Source organism: Fundulus heteroclitus, chromosome 5 (genome assembly GCF_011125445.2).
Source record: "Fundulus heteroclitus isolate FHET01 chromosome 5, MU-UCD_Fhet_4.1, whole genome shotgun sequence".
In the NCBI taxonomy this organism is placed as follows: domain Eukaryota; kingdom Metazoa; phylum Chordata; class Actinopteri; order Cyprinodontiformes; family Fundulidae; genus Fundulus; species Fundulus heteroclitus.
This window is the reverse complement of record NC_046365.1, coordinates 8,318,192-8,338,075: the sequence shown is the minus strand read 5'-3', so window position 1 is coordinate 8,338,075 and position 19,884 is coordinate 8,318,192. Positions and strand designations below refer to the sequence as shown.

The 19,884-nt window shown below is 39.3% G+C and overlaps 1 protein-coding gene across 5 annotated transcripts in view; it reads right to left on the bottom strand.

The window, feature by feature from the left end:
• LOC105916145 (microtubule-associated serine/threonine-protein kinase 1) overlaps window positions 1–19,601 on the bottom strand; it is a 116,540-nt gene extending 96,939 nt beyond the window's left edge. For 3 of the 5 annotated variants that reach the window (XM_036136814.1, XM_021309496.2, XM_036136817.1), the window contains exons 1-2: window positions 18,521–19,600; window positions 1,677–1,708 (exon numbers count right to left, since the gene is read on the bottom strand). In XM_036136814.1, the coding sequence (XP_035992707.1) occupies window positions 1,677–1,708; window positions 18,521–18,559 (71 nt within the window). In that variant the 5' untranslated portion in view covers window positions 18,560–19,600. Of the gene's footprint in view, window positions 1–1,676; window positions 1,709–18,520 lie in introns of all 5 variants that reach the window. The other 2 variants (XM_036136816.1, XM_036136815.1) reach the window with 2 other exon arrangements.
• Window positions 19,602–19,884: the final 283 nt, after the last annotated feature.

The window sequence follows — 19,884 nt, the reverse complement described above, 5'->3', positions numbered from 1 at the left end:
GTAAAAAATAACAACATGAGAAGTAAGAAGCAACAATATGCAGGAAATCTACAAAAATCTTACAGAAGGCACGGCTATGACTACAAACCTGTAGTCACGTACAGTGCATGGGCATGCTAACAGTTTGAAAATTTCCAACCTAATACTATGTGTTCACTTGATGATTTTTTGTTTTGTTTCTGTTTGTTTTAAGCTTTTTTTTGTTTTTTTTCTTGAGGGGGGGTGGGGGGGGGCGGTTGTCGCAATCAGATTTTCTGATAACACCCAACTGCCCATAGCTGTTGTTGGTCTTCTACCTTTGATTGTGTTGAAGCCATGTGCATTATTTTACTAAAGAATTTTCTTTCCCTTGCAATCTAAGTTTTCTTCTCAAATCAAATTAATTTTTTTTCAAATTTCTCATTTTCAGATTGATTTTTACGAATCGAATTCTTTTTAAATTCACTTCTGGGGGCGGGCTTTCCTCTGGAGTTAAGAGCGATTACACATTTCTATTGGTCTGTGCGCGTCAAGAACAAGAATTAAAGACAACGTGATCTGTAAAATGCAATTTGAAAGGAATGCAATTAATAAAACTCGATCTGAAAAAGAGAAATTCGAAAAAATTAATTTGAAAATATAAAACTTGTCATATAATTTTTCTATTATTATTATTTTAAGAAGATTTTCTAAATTAAATTTCTGGATTGCATTTTTACAAAAGGCATTGTTATTGTTTTTTCAAATTTACATTTACAAAACATGCTATTTACTTGCAAAAATAATGGAACAAAATTCACTCCATAATCATGGTTTACTAGGAAATAGAGAAATTGAGAAATAGTGTGACAGTTTGTTTTCAACAGAGTGAACTTTATGTTACATTAGTCTGATTCACTTTCAGTCTTGTCCAGGTCAGCGTGTGTAAATTAGTCTGTATCCTAAACAGGACATCCCTAAAAATTAAAAAAATAAATAAAAAACTTTTAATAAGTAGAAATACTTATTAAAAAAAATAGTCAGAGGAGACAATTCCTTTCAAAAGTGGGTCAAAAGTTAACTAAAGATGGACCAGCCAATGAAACTCTCCTGAGGTACAGTAAATGAATATATATTCTTAAATATATCTGAAAATCTGACCACACTAAAACACTGCCATGACACTAACAACACGCCACCCTCTAAAGGGAGAATACCATAAACATTATATAGTGAAATCCAAAGTCTCACGTTCTCACAAAGCAGCTGTCGTGTTTTTTTTTTTTTTTTAGCCTTTACTAATCCTTTTCCCTTCATTCATTATGGTTTTCAGCACGAGTCAGGACAAAGAGGGACAGATGTGGAAGACCCATAAAATCTGCTCTGTAGTTTATGCGTCTTCTCTTGCCTAAAGCAAGATTGTGAAGTTGTATGTACAAGACAGAAGCAAAGCAGAGCAGAAAATGCCATTCTGAAAATATCCATGTCACTCTGGACAGGAGACGGGGTTCAAACTAAATGCATTCTGTCTTGATAAGACTTTTAATAACTTCATAACGTTTTGAAAATAGGAATGTAGGACAATGCAAAAGCACAGATATATTTCACCGACACCAAAAAAATTATAAAAAAGTTTAGGATGTCCTATGATCCTAAACACTTAAAAAGCACATGTCCTCAATGTAGCCCAACTCAACAAACAATGTTTTTGACCTTACCTGCTACTTTTTCGGGGCAGAGGTAGATCCTTCTGGTGAGGAAGACAAATCAGAAAAAAGAGGGGAAGAAGGTGGAGGGAGAGGAAACAGATAAACCAGGTTAGATCAAATTTCAGACAGGACTGAATAGATAGCATTGTCCCCCGGTTACAGGGGGAAATAGTAGATATTCCTCTATATTTAAATTCTGAGCAAGTATTTTCTGTAATCTTACTTTAAAACCTGGATCGCTACACATCAGTCGTGCAAATGTTAATCTGTACAATGGAGAATATCATTTCTAAATTACAGGTAATATGTAAATATGGTAAATGGATTGTATTTTAACAGCACTTTTCTTATCATTCTGACCGATCAAAGAAAAGTGCCTTGACCAGGAGCACACTGACAGGTGGCAGATGGAAGCTGGAATCAAACCCACAACTTCCAGATTTCAAGACGACTACTCTGCCCCAGGGGGCCCCAGTGTCCCCAACGTCACACATTAAAGCGAAACATCCCTACACTTTCTTTTAAAAAAGGTACGAAGGAATTTCTTCTACTGGGAACACAGTTTTGCAAAATTAGACAGATTATTTCTGTTAGTCCAAAGATATAAAACACACAAAAATATGGATATTATGAACAGCGTAAGAAAGTAATTTATGATGCTTTTATCCTCCTGTCTCCTCGGTTTTACTTAGAGAGCTCTTTCACGCCCCACTAAATATGTCAGCCTTAAGCTGTGATACAGAACTATTTTATTTTCCCCCTAAGCAAATTATTTTTTTGACAATATTTTTGCCTTAAACAAAGACCTCATTGCAACTCAGACAGGCTGAAGTCCTAAGCTGTGTACAGATGGTGCAGAGAATCCCTATTTCTATTTTTACTTTCCTGTTTCTCTGTATATTTAAATGGCCTTACCTTCTGTCATTCTCTTAAGAAAATGAGAGCAAAAAATCTTTTAAAGGGTCCTAGTCACTTATTTTCACCATAAAAAAGTATTCCTCTTCAAATTAAATAATATACGCCTTTGCTTCTCGTTAGTAACTCATTGCGCAGATGCACAATGTTGTACATCAGGTCACATGGCCTCCTATGGTAAATATACACAAAAGCGCTTTGTTTTCTAACAAAGAGAGCAAAAACAAAAACATATTAAAAAATTATTTAATCCGAAAACCTTTACTTACTCTGAAACCAGAGTGAGCTACTGACGTAAAAGTTCCTAAAATCATCATGCTGGTTATTAATAACCACAAAAACACAACATTCAACTGATAAACCAGACCCACTAACACAGGCATCTATGGTAATGTACTTTGATAAAATCAGACACTGACCAGTGAACAGATAACAGCTTTGTCCAAATAATTCAGCCCTAAAATCTTTTAAAAATATTCCTCTAATGTGAAAGTGCAGAACAAAGAAGCAATTTATCAATGTACATACTTTTTTTAAGAGCGCAGATTTGTGAATAACAATTCAGTGCTTAGATTAACTTCAGTTTAACTCCATTCTGGTGTTGCTTTTAAATGTCTCCATTCATGTCTGGAGTGGCTGAAGGGCCGTTTGAAAGCTGATCCCTCCTAAGTGCTCCGAGACTTCAAAGCTTCAGGAGCCAGCAGGTTGAGTAGAGCCAAAGTCAATGGAAAAATTGTTGCTGCTATATTTATGACATTGGGAAACAACAGCAAGGACCCTGATGTTATTAGGTTCTTCAATGATGAATCTGTACACTGCTTGTTGTCCGTCTGCTTGTAATTTAAAACCATTGAAGAATCAGTTTAGATAAAATCAGATTACTCAATTTCTATTGTCATCCTGCCGTGCTGTACCAATCAAGATATTTTATACTGCCTAATGGCTTGACAAAAAGATGTTAATGTTTGAGGATTTTTTTTTTCTTGCTCAAATGAGGCAGTAGAGACACAAAGGCTTGACAGCAGTATGAGACAAGTGCGAGTGACAAAGCATAGCATGGTCACGAATATAAGAAGGAAAGCAGGTGAAAATAAGGTCAGAGGAACTCAAATATAGTGATGTCAGAATGGCTCAGTGAAAGTCAAGCGCAAAAACAAAAACAGAATCCATGGCAAAAGCTGAATATTGTTGATCACAGTCGCTGTCAATGTAATCTGACTGAGGATAAGCTATTTAGCAAAGAGGAATGGTGAAAAATGAGTCTAGATTAGCACAGCTGGTAGAGACATGCCCCAGGACTTACAGATGTAATTGCAACACAAGGTGGTTTTACAAGTTATTGACTGAGTGGTCCTAAAAAAGAACGGCACGCTTTGTAGATTATTTCTCAGAAAATGAAAATCATGAATAGTTAAACTTTCTCTTTGTAATCATGATCTAATTTCTGTCGGTCTATAATTTCAACAAACGACACTAAAGTCTGTGGTTGACGTGGTCATCTTTACAGGGTATGAATACCTTAGCTATGTTAATTAAATAAACATACTATGTTCTGACTTTACCATCCCTTCAAGTTTAATAAAATGTGTAATGTTATATATTTAAAAAAAATTAAAAATACATAGTTTATATACACACAAGAACACAATCTCCTCTAGCTGACATTCAAGTAATGGAAAAAAAAATCAAATGTTGAAGAGATTAAAAAAACACTTAGAGTTCATCATAACATTTATTGAAGAGAGCATCAACCTTTTTTTCAATGAGAGTGAGATCATCTGTTATGGTGAGCTCTTTCTGGGATGCTAATACACTACATCATCAAGAGGAAGTGAGCTTGGCCAGGGTGACTCACAGAGAGCCCCATAGGAGTCTTCTCTCTCTCTCACTCTGTGTGTGTGTGTGTGTGTGTGTGTGTGTGTGTGTGTGTGTGTGTGTGTGTGTGTGTGTGTGTGTGTGTGTGTGTGTGTGTGTGTGTGTGTGTGTGTGTGGAAATGGGGTGATATGCCTGGCTAATGGATAAAGCCGCCAACACCTGCTCCCTCTCAAAGTCTGTCCAATCCAAAGACATCGTATGCTCTGTTGCCATGGTACTGGTCATCGCATCACTTCTAGCGCGCTGTCTGTCAGAAGTCAAGTAATAACAATAATGCATGACAATTGGGAGAATTATTCCTTTACTCGTGCTCAAAATCTTTGAGTCCTATAATGTAAATATTTATTCAAGAGGAGTGGAAGATAACTAAAAGAGTAAATCCACACTTCCAAACATTTCATCATAAATCATATTAGTTATCATGACTTTGGGCACAGTAACAGCTGTGGCAGATTCTCCTGTCATATAACCATATAAACAATTTCATGCCAAAAGAAGGTCAACGCATTTCTACTCCGTACTTGTCAATTATAGGTGTTTTTTTTTTTAAAAAAGCTGTCAGCATTGCTTTTTGCAGCACTCTGTTTGGGGCAACAGAAATACTACAGCATCCTGTTACAAATCCTATTATAATAAGCGTAACAGTGTTCTAGGGTATCACTTACTGATGCAATAGGTACCATAAGGAAAACGTGACATCAAACATGAATGCATGGATTACTCTGCTATGCCTATATGTGTCAGACCAAAACTTGTTTACAATGTCACTGAGAATTCATTTCTGATCACTCGTTTTGCAAATTTGGTTGAATTTGCCATAACAGAGGGTTTTAAATAATAGCCCGTTTACAATGATAAAACAAAGACTCTCAAATGAGATTCTGTGTGATCAGACATTGGTCCAGGGTGTACCCTACCTCTTACCCAATGACCGCTGGAGAAATGCACCAAGCACTCCCCAACCCTGCATGGATACGCCGGTAGGTCACGGATAGTAGAATGGACAGCCGTGAATGTCTATTTGTGCATAAAAATGTGACATTATTTTTGCTAGACTCCTTTTATCTCCCTCCACCTGCACTGCCAGACGCATCTCCACTGATCCCACCCACCCAGGCAATGCACTTTTTGCCCCTCTCCCATCAGGTAAACGCCTCAGAGGCATCAAATCCAGAGCTAATAAAATCAGAAACGGCTTCTTTCCAAGACTGAGGGGTATGACCCCCAGCTGAGAAGTTTGTGATCCATCATGGTAAAATAACACTACTGTTATTGCCTATTTGCACACTCATTCTCAAGAATATCAAATTGCACATTTCTGCAAATGAAGCCACCAGCCCATTTCATACGGTTTCAGCACAAGTGTGCGGTGATGAGGGATGTCAAGGACTGTATGATGACGTTTTCATTCTGCTAAGAAAAATCCAAATAATTATACCTGCACATACGCTGCAGTCGCTGGTATTGGGTCTGAAATTCAATTCAAATGTAGACGGCGCATACATGTGTCTTTGGTCACATTTTCCACTGTAAAGCCCTCTTGCTTTTCCGATGCTAACATTTTGCATGATTTAGGAAAAGGAATGAAACAAAACTCTGCTCATGGTCACCATTTCACGAGTCACTCCGGTAGATACCAAAGCAGCAGTGTCTTGTTCTTACCATGTCGATTGAGATGATATACAGGATAGGTCTGTTCACTATTTGACTCATACAAGTAAACTATACAAGCTTTACCTCTCAACTTTTGTCCAAATTCAAAACTGGCTGTGGCACATGCGCACTGTGCTGTTCTAGATTTAGCAATTTGACAAACCCCAGTATAGAACCTATTACAGGCCTGGCAGGCTGCCAACATGAAAAGGTCAGTAAAGCTCCTGTATCTGTAAAAGTGAAATAGTGAACGTCCCAGACAACATCCGCTAACACTAGCTGTTATTAGTGATGGACACAGACAGCCCAAAGACAGGGTTCTGTTAGTCTGAGCTCCCCCTTCGCACAGCGCAGTGCTGCACCATGCAAAGCTCTGTTGCGTAGGTGAATATTAAATATTGAAGCAATGAAACAACAAATCCAGCAGATTGCATCGAGTCATTGCTGCCTGCACTGTGTTGTTGACTTTTTAGCAATCCCTCATACAGAGCATGCACATAGCAGTAGTGGAGAAGAGAACTCTCCTTTAACAAAAAGAAACCTCCACCAGAACCAGATTCAGCATGAATGACCATCTGCCACAACCGACTAGGAGTTTGAGAAGACAGAGCATGTGAAAGTTAGTGGTTAATGGTAATAGTAGCTCCTGAAGTGGCTTCATCTAGGAAAGACACAGCCAAGCAGATAAACTCCGAGCCAGCATTCAAGTCAAATGCATCATCCATAGGAGAATGTGGGACTCAAGATGTTGCCATTGCTAGGGCTGGACAATATATAGAAAATAAAGCATATCCATCCATCCATCCATTTTCTAACACGTCTATCCCTTGTGGGGTCACGAGGGGTGCTGGTGCCTATCTCCAGATGTCAATGGGCCTATTGCACCCTGGACAGTTGGTCAGTCTATCGCAGAATAAAGCATATTGATAAAATAGAAATTATATTAATCGATATCAATAATTATCAAAAAATTCAAAACATATATTTTAGGCACAGCCCTGGCCATTGTATGCTATTGCTTATGACCTATTTTAAGTAAAGAACACACAAACACTGAATTCAAACTCAACCCTTTAGTCAACCAATTTTTTACCAAAACTGCAAGTTTTTAAAAAAGAAAAGAAGAATTTGAACTTTTTGAAGGGGGCGGAGCTTGGTGAGGGAGTGTTAGTTGGTCTGTGTTTATGATTGACTGGGAGGATATAATGTAATAAAAACCTACATAGCTAGAATGCAAAAGGAAGGAAAACTGTTATTCTATTGTACTTTTTAATTACCCTTTTTTTCGTAATACACTATATGTCTTTCAACTGGTATATATTATTATTGAATTATCGTCCAGCCCTAGCCATTGCTCAGCCAAATTCCAGACTTTGACCTGATTGAAATGCTGTGGTGGAGCCTTAAGTGAGCTTTACAGGAGGGAAAGCCTGCAAACTTCAATGAATTGAAACATCCATATAGGCGTGGTGCTGCTTTTACTTATTGTTGCTAACAGTAGCTCTACAATCTATAAAATCGCTTGATGAAACTGGTTTTTACACACACTTCTATTTCTGCTTTATGTTTGGCTAGTGAATAACGACACTGTTGATTCTGTGGGAAAACAGCAATGATCCAATAATTTTAGAACGTGGACATTTTTATCATATCCAGATGTAAAAAAACCTAAGAATTGAAAGTGGTTGTAGTTTTGCTTGTGAAGACTTCATTCAACTGCCAAGGAGAAACAAAGGCCAAACAGCAAACAAAGACATAAAAATGTTAATATGTGGGGCTGTGGTGTTGTGGGTAAATTACAAGGCGTCTGCTCTGTTTTTACTGCCAAAGTAACAGCAGGCGGCAGGGCAAACATCCCACAGTTTATTCCTTAGTTTAATTATTTAATTTAAAAACATTGCATTTAGAAATATGCCATTTAACATTTCAAGTCATACAATATCTCTGTTTCACGTTGATCTTTAAATTTTCAGAACTGAAATGTTTCTATTATTATCTTCTTCAGAGATCAGGTCAGAAACGAGATATTTTGCTTTCTCGGGCCAATAGAATAGGATGGGATAATATATAATATCTTTTATTCTCTGCCTGCGGGGAAATTCAGGTATGTCGACAATAAAGTAAAAGGCAAACTGAAGCAAGCAGATTCACACAAGGTAAAAATGTAAAAACAAAAATTAAGAATACGAGACTGTACAGTGAGGGCAAATTTATAACATAAGAAAAATAAAACCGTATAGTTATGCAACTCAGCATCCCCAAATTACAATAAAAGTGCAACCGAGTAGTGTAATATATGAAATGTACAAAATGTGCATGTATACGTGTTTGTGTATTTAAAGTCAATAATTAGACTATTTACAAAAAAATGGAAAAATTGAAAACAACAGCAGGGATGAAAATAGTGTTGTTGTTTTTTTTTTTGTTTTTTTCAGTTAATTCCAAAATATATCCTGGATCTAATCTGCTGAGCTGTAAATGCCTCACTCTCTAAGTTCAAACCCAAACTTTTCTGATTAATACTGACATCAGAAGGACATGTTGAGGCATAACAAAGCAGTGAGTGACAGGATTTGGCACAGAGAACTGGGCCCTCGCAGTGATCACACTCTTATCCCCTGTGCTTAGCATACTGAAAATGGGCACGCCGCCCAGAACAAAATATTGGACAAATTATGCTTCCAAGTGTGTGTGTTAGTAGCGCACTCTCTACTCCTACCTCACACAGGGATGAGACATGCTTTTGTTTGTGAGCGTGAGTAAAAGAGCATATGGGTTAAGCGTAAGTGTGCTCCACAAACACCTACTATTGCACAAAGAGATTTTGCTTGAGATGAAATCGCCTTACATCAGTCAGGCACTCGCATGAAGCTACAGTCAAATAAAATGCAATAGTCTCTGCAGATCTACAGATCACTGCACTAATAATCCTTTTAGCTAATCTACTTTCTATTTTTACTAGCTTCATTAGACACTAAATTATTACCCTCAGGCCGTACCTCACTGCCAACCAGTTTGGTTGCAGAGAAGAATCCTATACAATAAAAGTAGAGTTGGGCAGCACCCATTTTTTATACTATTTACCCTCAACTTCCACCATAGATAATATAATAACTTCTGTCTTGGAATCCCTAAGCTACTGCTTAAAGATGCAACAATTGTTTTTTATTACATCATTCATGCACTCCTGCTTTTGAGCTCAGCCTCTCATACAGTGTTTCTCTAAATGAGATATTAATATTAGACAAAGCCTCGTGTTAATCTATTTTGTGGGCTTTAGCTGATGCAATATCCCCCTCAACAAACACCACAATGTGGTGAAAGGGACTGGAAGATTGACAGAATATTAAAAGCAGCAAACATTTTAATTTGGTAAATCTAAATTACATAAATTATCCAAGTATGCACCTTCGTAATCTGTAGATGTTCATATATGGGCAGGGGTTGAAGAGAGACTCTTATGGTGTAATGCCGAGTGAAAATACTACGGTGTAAACACAAACGTCGAAAAGAAGCATGATCTACTTGCTTTTATTTAACACAGAAAAGCAACAGTTATGCTTACTACTGCTGCAAAAATATTACCTGACAAGCCAGACTGATAATGTGTAACACTCTCTTTTCTGCACATTATTAATCTGGGTCTGCTCCCATCGCATCCATTCGGGGAAAGAAGGGACGTTCAGTGAAGCAACACCTAGTGCCCGCTGAGCAAAGGTGGGTTTTAGCCAATCACGGTATCAATTGAAAATGTAAGCGACAGGCGCCATGAGAAACCACAACAAGTTACGCTGGTCAAGGCACTTCTTGCTGTTCTACAATGAAAGATGAAATTGTGGATTCTTATAAAACAGATGTGATAGCAGCAGTTAGGCGTGCGTCCTCATGCGCTGCCATGTTTGTGTTGGTTTGGCTGTGGGCTCGGCAGTTCTTGCTTTCGTCACAGATAACACTGCAACATGATTGGCCTGAACCAAAATCCGAACGGCTGAGGCGGTAGCGGTACAAGATGGATTCTCATGTGTTTGTGGGAATGCACAAATACAGGGAGAAATTCTTTTCAAAGCTGCCGGCTCTGGTATGGAACTGAAGAAAATATCACTCTTAGTGTTGGATTATGTGGCAAAAAAGCAGCAAAGTCTGTTGCTTTTGCCCTGCTGTTAAAAGGATGGCCAGAGTCTGCGTTACTGTTCATAGCTGCATTAGAATGAAACAATATTATAGTAACCAGGAACGGATTTTCAGTGTAGTGATATATATATTGTGTATGGCTGTAATTCTAAACTATTTGTGACATTTGTTTCAGGCCATATCGTATGGCCCAGACCACATTACATATGAAAACAGACATTTACATACTATACTGCATATGTTATGCTTTCTTGTTGTTCGCCCTAAGCTTCTTGTGAAGTATGAATAAACACAGCAAAAACAAACTTTTTTCTCATTCTTGCAACCCTGAGAACACTAACTACTTTCTAGGTTCTCGTGGCATATGTAGCAAGTTTAAAAGTTTATGAAGACCTATCAATGGGCCTAGAGCACACATTCCCAGTCTGCCCCTAATTTTCCCTTCTTGGTGGCATCACAAAAGTGGATCTGGAAACCGATAGATGACACAACCCTCTTAGTGTGCAGTTGTTTCTGTGGGTAATGGGGCTGTCTGATAGCCAATGGCTTCAGGGGCTACGCTGGGCTCAGGTGGGCATCCTGACCTCTTTGGGGCTAACTCACCACGTGGGACGGTAATGTTCCCTCCCTTCCTTGGTTCTTCTCTAGGCAGTGGGTGTTCTGGGAGGCTGCCCCTAATATGAGCAGGGCGGTCTTGCTCCCAGGGAGCGGTGCGGACCCTGGGCTGCCAGGTCGACATGGCCTGCGCAGCTGGAGATTGCAGTGCGGCTGGGTCAGGGAGGGGGCCCAGTGCCCTACATCTCACCCTGTGCCTCTTTGGCTTGAAGGCTGCTGCTCATATGCTTCACTGACGACATACCTCTGTGTGGGACAGATGGCTGCCCTAAGGTGAAGCCTTGTGTCGTCTGCCTGGGGCTGCTGCAGCCTCCAGAAGCCGATTCCACCTGTCCTTTGCTGCTCTTGGGTGCTGTGTGTTGCAGGCCTTTTACCATTCTCAGCTCTCTAACAACTGTGCACCTCCAGGTGAAAAACTTGCTAACATACACCCACTCGACATGAACACACACACACAGTAACATGAATAATCCAAATGGTTGAAGGTTATGCAAACACAAGTCACTATTACATCAATGTGGCCCACCTACTTAGACGCTGGATCCAGTCTTCATTTACTAAAGTCAAGTACGCAACTAAGATTCAGTCTTCGGATGCCCTGGTTTAAGTAGGCAACCAGTTTTTCTACATGGTATGCCTGTAGAAAAACTGTATATATATATATATATATATATATATATATTGAATATATATTGAATATATATATATATATATATATATAATTGACATAGTATCTAAACTGATATAGAGCATTGAGTATTTTTCTTAGTATCAGTATCGAGTTTTAAATTTTTATTGTGGCAACCCTACCTAAGAAATTGCTATACTTTCATTTAAGGCCTACAGATTGAAGATGCCTGGTGTGAATCAATTCATCACCATGTCCTCTAACCTTTTTTGCTATTTTGTAACACCTTAGTTCCTCCTATTTTATGGTCATAATAACTGCAGAATTTGTCATACTGAAACTCACAGAATATTGAAGGAAACAATTAAGTAAACACCTTGAGACAAAGTACTTTTAAACTGAATAGAGGAGTCAGAGATGAGAGAGAGTAGCCATGCCTAATTTGTTCAGTATAAACCTAAAGGAAATGCATTATGTTTGTCATATGAGGTAAGAGAAGACTAGTCTGCAGCATTTAACTGTAAAATAATAATTGATTTCACCTACTTAGCCTCTTCAATGACCATAATACAGACTAAATGGGTTATAATAATGTTTAAACGAGCCATTTAAACTGGTCCTCTCATAGCCCACCGCTGCTGTCTTCTTCCAGTCTATGCCGCCCCCACCCAGCCCTCAAGCCTTTCAGCTTGTCCTGCTGTTGGTGGTTGATCTTCCTCTCTAAGGGCACACAGGGCTCTTAGGCCACCATTAAGTCCTGCTAATGGGTCTGGTAACAGCACCACATCCTCAGCGTTTAGACATCCTCTGTGTGAGATATGGATATTGATCACTTAACAGTAAATGGAGAGCGCAAACATGGGCTGGGGGTCGATTTCATATGTACACGAAGGCAAGAATGTCGTGCATTCACACACTGGAAATTCTGGATTCTTGGTACGGCTAAGGTACATAGGAACAAACTGGTAACACAGATACATCGGAGCGCAATCCAGAATAGCCCTTCTCTGCCATGGATTTCTATTCATACATAAGAAAGCGTCTTCCTGACACTATATAGACATCCAATCCAGCATGAATGTATTTTTAACTCTCTCAAACTGCATGGGCATCACTTTTTTTGTCAACGTTTGACCATATTATCGCTGAGCAGGGTATTGTACATGTTGAAAAAGAACCATTATTAGTTTGAACAAATTAAATGCATAAACAAACATGAGTCTAAAGGGTCTGCGCATACCTGTCTGTGCGGAGTCCGCGCACTCATGTCCACGCAAGTAATGCCGGCTCACACATTTGTTCACACACTAGAGTCCGCAAATTCATGTCCGCGAAAGTACATGGGGTTCTTTATGGTGCATTCACATTGAACGCAATTGAGGCGGCCTGAGCGGGGGATCTAAATTTTATTCCTATGCAAAAGGCAGGGTCAGGAGGGGTACATCAATCATGGACTGGATGTTGCTGTGACATAGGGTGAAGGAGCTCAGCGGAGTTTACGCTTTTTTCAATCAAAATATAAGATAGGAAAATGAATGTTGATGTGGTATGAAGTAAGGGGTGCTCTTTAGTGGTTTGTGGGTTGCTTTGAAAAAAGCTGTTTTAATTTAGCCCTTAAAAGGACAGTTAAATCATTCATCGTTCGTCCTCCTCTTGTAGCTCCAGAACTGGTCTGACCAGCCCCCGCTTCTACGGCCGGGTCAGGTGCTCTGTCTGCCCGGTCTCTTGCTCTGATCTCATGCTGTCCTTACCGCTGTTGTACAGGTTATCCGTCCCCCAAGCGGGATAACTATTTCAGATCTTGGACCGACAGAAGCACCGAAAGAAGTGACCGTGATCCAGCCGTAGCTCCTGGACTCCCTGTACTGGGAGAATCTCTGCAGGATCGGATGACCGACCTGCAGGAAAGCCTGCGCTGTTGTTCCTCATTAAATACAGCACCATGACTCGCTTGGTGAAATCCCAGTCTGCCCTGTTGAGTTGAACAGACAAGCGGATAGAAGCTCCTCCTATTTGATGAGAAGATGAAGCGCGGTGAGGCCGCTGTCACAGTTTATGTATGCGAAATGGACAGCAACCAACACTATTTTCGCAGGAATCGCATTCGATGTGAATGCATCATTACATTCAAACAGGAGCTCAATAACAAAGCGAATTACTTTCAAATGAGAACTTATCATTTATAGTGATTTAAGCAAGGGCAGAAATGACCTGCTTCCTTCTTATTATTACTTACGTTTACACTAAAAATCTGTAGATTTCATTCATGCTTTCATCTGTATAAAAAATTAGATATACTTTCTTTGTTTTTAGCTGACCCAATTGCAACCGCCATTTTTTTCTTCTTGTTTTTTGGTGTTATAAAACTAATCAAATCTAATCAATCTATAAAATAAATATTGTGGCAATAAATATAACACAGTTACAATCAAGAAGTGACTTTTTTGTTGATATTAAGATCTTTACATTACAATTGGCCCACATTTATTAGTTTTTACACTAGGGCTGGACGATATAGAAAAAAAGTATATTGATAAAACAAAAATCATGCTGATCGATATCGATAATTATCAACAAATTCAAAACATATCTTAAGTGCAGCCCTGGCCATTTTATGCCATTGCTTAGCGACATATTTTTAGATACAGAACACACAAACACTGAATTCAAACTCAACCATTTATTCAACCAACTTTTTACCAAACCTACAAGTTTTTAATAAATAATGCGTGCTCTCTGAACTCTTTGAATGGGGACGAAGCATTACTGGGTCTGTGTTTGTGATTGGTTGGGACGATGTAATGACTGTAATATTAACTAACATGGCTAAAATGCAAGAGGAAGAAAAACTGCTATTCTGTTGAACTTTTACTGACCTTTTTTCCATCATCGATATACGTCTGTCGATCGACATATATTCTTATTGAATTATCATCCAGCCCTAGTTTACTTTAACACACAAGTGATTAGATGCAGGACAAAACATGCTAACCTACTTTAATTGGTCTATTTTTCATATTTCAGACAGTGTTCAATTGTCTGATGAAATAATCACTAATCTCAGAAAAATTAAAGCAATACTTTTCTCTGATGATACATGCATGATTGGTGATTCAAATGTTAAAAGACACAAATGTCATATTGTTGTGTGAAGAAAATAAATGTCTCTCTTCCAGTGCAATAAGAACAATTATCAAATGGGTCAGTCTAGAAGTCACAAAGACCCAGAACTCTGAAAAACTTTAATATCCAGATTGAATAATTCTTCTAAACTCAGAAGATGTCCTGGAATCATAGTACTTAAGAATCTATTCTTTTAAATTCAATTCTACAGGTGCATTTAGACCGAACACAAACAAGACGAATGGAGCGGATGATTTACCCGTTATCCCTTTACCCGTTAAAACACTACTTTTTTGAGCAGGAGTAACTTTTGCAGCAGGAGTAATACTTCTGTGTTTTAAATCAAAGAACTTAGATAATGTTATACATTTTTTTGTTCAAATCTTTGCATCGATTCTGTAATACAGTGAAAACAGTATTTTGGGTGAAAACCCAAGAGTCTGGGTGTCATCCTCGATAGCACCCTATCTTTTCAATCCCATATCAATAACATTACCCGGTCTGCCTACTTTCACTTAAGAAACATCAACCGCCTCCGTCCCTCCCTTACCCCACACACTGCTGCCATACTTGTGCACAGCCTTGTCACCTCCCGACTGGATTACTGCAACTCTCTCCTCTTCGGCCTTCCTCAGAAATCACTCCATAAACTACAACTGGTCCAGAACTCAGCTGCTCGCATCATAACAAGAACTCCCTCTATCCACCACATCACCCCGGTCCTCCAACAGCTTCACTGGCTCCCCGTGCAGTTCCGCATTCAATATAAAATTCTCATGGTGACATTCAAGGCCCTTCACCACCTAGCCCCCCCTTATCTGTCAGGCCTCCTGCACATTCCCACCCCCTCCCGTGCTCTTAGATCCTCATCTGCTTTACACCTGTCTGTCCCTTCCGCCCGTCTCACCACCATGGGGAGCAGAGCATTCAGCCGCTCTGCCCCCCGCCTCTGGAACTCTCTACCACCCCTACTTAGAAACACGGACTCACTTCAAAATTTTAAATCACAACTCAAAACTCATCTGTTTAAGACCGCCTATTCTCTTTAATTATCAATTTCCCTGTCCCAGCCTCGGTATTTATTTATTTTTTATTTATTTTTTAAATGTTTTTTGTTTTGATTCTGTTCCTGACATTCTGTTTTTTACCCTTCTGTACGGCGACCTTGAGTGTCTAGAAAGGCGCCTTTTAAATAAAATGTATTATTATTATTATTAAAACATGCCATGTTCACTAAAGATTATCATGAGAATCTCATCATGCCAATGTCCATTGAAACAACTACTTTGTAGAGCTGCTTGTTAGATATGTCAGCAGAGATGTTTATTACTGTAAATCCGTTCAGGAAAAAAGAGGGACAGGCCAGCAGGGAGTGGCTTGAACAGTAAACATGTCTCAGTAGATTAGGCTTCCACACCTGCAAGAGGTCAGCTTCAAGGGCTTGGTTTTTAATCTACCGTATTTTTCGGATCATAAGGCGCACCAGATAATAAGGCGCATTAAATATTCTTCCCATGTGTGTAATATCACTCTGGCCCTTCCCTGTACAAAGCTCTCTCCTGTGAGAGACAGCTACTCATCTCTGTTGGGAGGACAGAGTAGTTGGACTACACAGCCCTGTTTCTAACATAAGGCCAAAATAAACCTAAATTTTATACTGAATTAACTTATTTGGTTTATTGTTACCAGCACGTGCTCCAGGTGCAGGCTGCTTTACATGAATGCACTTCTAGTTTCGACATTAGAGTCAGGCAGTATTGTGGACAGCTCAGGGGTCCGATCATGTAGTGACACAGTGTACCGTAATGCTACAAATATCTATTAAGAGGAGTGACTTCATTGCTTACCAAAGTCATACTTACACATTTAAACATATTTTTGAGCACATTGTACCACATAAAATCCGTCAGAAAAGCACAACGGTAATCATATATGAGGTGTACCGGATTATAAGGCGCACCATCAATTTTTGAGAAAATTTTTAGTATTTTAAGTGTGCCTTACAGTCTGAAAAATACGGTACAAGATATTGGAGATGTTTGAAGCCTCTAGTGTTTTCAAAATTATTATAATTTTTCTGTTATAGTTAACTTAGGAGTCTCCTTAAATAATAATAATAATAATAATAATAATAATAATAATAATAATAATAATAATAGCCTTTATTTAACAAGGTGAGATGACTGAAAAGTAGTTCTTATTTACAAGGCAGACCAGGTATCAAACTAATTTTGATACCACACAAAGATAACCGGAAAAAAAAGACAATAATGCACTTTTTAAGTTAGCATTCTATTCATTAAAGGAAACAACTATCCACACTATCCTGGCCCTGTGTAAAATAGAATTGCCCGCTTTTTAAACCATTTCACTAGCCACACCCATGTCTGATTACTGCCAGACCTGCAGACTCAAGAAATCACTCAGAGACCATGGCTGAATCCGAAATGTTCTAATTATAGCTCCTCGCTCTTGTTCCCTGACTTTTCATGAGGTCAAACGTAAGAACTCTATCATGGGTAGGAAAGGAGCTTTGCATATTTTTGTTAATTTCCGTGAAGTGGGCTGTGCTCAAACATCATGTCCCGCAAAGGATTGTGGGATTCCATATAGTTCCTTATTGCCAGTAAGGGACATTGTGTGGTTCCTATGCTAAAGGAGCTAAAATAGAAAGCTTCTTCCTAACTACCTGCACTATTCGGACAGCACTTATCATGATGACCACTGACGCACTTCTACTTTGGCTGATGAGTCCCTACCAAATAACCCTTTTTAAATTACAAAGTTTAAGGTTTGACAATATAAAGTTGGCTAAAAGATCAAGGAAAAATATATTTCCAGTTGTTCACATCTTATAACAGCTTTTTATAATTATTTATAGCTCTTTTAACCAACTATTGAATGAAAACAACAGGGCTGTGTTTACATTGAGTGACATTTAAAAAAAAAAAAAAAAAAAGCCATTTTGGAGCTAGGCTTTTCACAAACACATTTTCTATTTCTTCAGTTAAACCTTGGCAACGTGCTAAAAATAAGGATGGTTTGGAAAAACTATAAAAAGGTATTTTGTACTAAGGTAATTACGAGGAAGCCATTTTATATCTTGACTTGGTGTGGGGTGTTAGTCCTTAAAATATGAGAAAGCAATTTGATGGAAGTGTGACTAAGTGTCCAACACATAACCAGTATTCCGTGTTACTTCAGAGGAAAAACCGACAAACGGTCTACTAGACACATTGTGCTATGTGTATCTAGTGTACGAAATGTCCCATGGATACATTTCATACCTGAACTGGTTAGGTAAAAACTGGGCAAAAATACAAGGGTACAAAACAGCAAAGGGTGTATTGACCAGCACCTGTCAATCTGACAGATGTATAAAGACAGCCACATTAAAAATTCAGTATGTTGTTTTCTGTTAGAACAGTTTATCTGATTTAATACTCATGCATATGCTTCAACAACAATTGTGTTTCTTATTTATCTACAGCTTTAAACTGGCTTTCAAGGCCCCACACCAGTTGGGTTGTGTGAGCCCAACTATGTTCCTGACACAATCTTTGGGAACTATTACACAATTTAGCAATTGTTGACAAACTGCTTCCATTCCTCCCTAAAGATAGTCTTTCCTTTTTTGGGGGGGGGGAGAGTCATGTTTAGAGCTCGATTTGCTTGTATTTGAACAAGTAATCTAAAAACGAATCATGGTATATAATAATAATAATAATAATAATAATAATAATAATAATAATAATAATAATAATAATATAATAATAATAATAATAATAATAATAATAATAATAATAATAATAATAATAATAATAATAATAATAATATGGACAGAAAGTATACCAAGACCTAACCTTTATATGCTGTTACTTTTATTAAAAGCTGGTGTTAAACCGTTCTCACCTGCAGTCTCCGTCTTCGGATGATGCCAGAATCATCCATGGCGCGTGCCTTTTGGCGGGTCTCTTGGTTTGGTTCCTAATGCTGAAAGTTGAGGGCCAAGTCTCGCGTTGCTTCCAGGGAACCAGCACCATATACCATCACGGCAGCACACTTGGCTGCGGGTCCACGCCAATGTTCAGGCAAAAGCAAAGACTAAAAAAAAAAATACTAAAGCTGTATCATGGCTGTTGTCATTAGAAAAGTGAAACAAAGATGGTTTGGTTGGTTTAGAGCCAAAACAAGACAGTGAAAACAGGGCCATCATAAAATGTAGCTCCTGTGTTCCACCCCAGCAGACACTCCATGCTGTCAGACAAGGACCACTTTCAGGGTTTGCTCTTTGGAGGAGAGGCTTCGTGGAGGGATCAGAGGGATGTGCTGAAGTCCAGCTGAGTGATAGAGAGCAGTCCCCCGCAAGGACCCCAGACGGTCAGACGGAAGGTTATCGCGGCGCAGATTAGATAGCACAAACAAGTTTGCAGAGCTCCTCACCTCCAGGCACTCCGCGCGACGAGCCGAAACAAAAAACCCATTCCTTCACATCCGTTATGCTGGACGTGGGATTCAGCCTCTGTCATCCGTCAGCGTGTGGAAAATGTGACACCCGAAGAAGTCACCGGCTTCGTCCTGCAAAGTCTATTCGCTCGTTGCCCTTACGTAGAGTTAGTTCCCTGCGCGTGTCGCACACTGAGCCGTACGAGCCTCGGCGATGGGAGACATCCCCGCACCGTCAGGGCATCTGAGCGTTTCCACCGCCGCCGTCAGACGGGAGCTGCAGCGCGCGAGCGGCGTCCTCGCGGCGGCATCCAAACTGGACGACCGCTGCTCGCTTTCCTTCACCGGGACGCAGGTTTTTTTTTTTTTTTTGTTTGTTTTTTTTTTTTTGCGTCGTCCGGCGAGCTTTGTGTACAGTCTCCTCCGATGTACCGTCGCTTTTCCGGTTCAAATGGCTCTCTGCCTGCCACACAGACGTCGCTCCATCCTCGGCTCCTTTACCACCCACTTCCTACAATCACACGACGTTTAACCCCTCAGCGGCCAGACGCCGTCGAGGAGGTGCAGCTCTCTGGCTCTCATTGTGGCTGTGATCATTAGGCGGTTCAGGGGGGGTATGATGAGTTTATAACATATGCTGTAATTATTTATCTACTTAATAAGGAGTCCTCATACACCATATCATCACCGATTAAAGACAGGTGGCATTTATGCTGTAATAGTTACAGGCATGCTGTAAAACTGCAGGACAAAACAACAACCCGTTTTGAGTTATTTTAGTCAGCCAGCCCCGAAGTTTGGATCGATCCAAGCCTGGGTTGATTTAACAC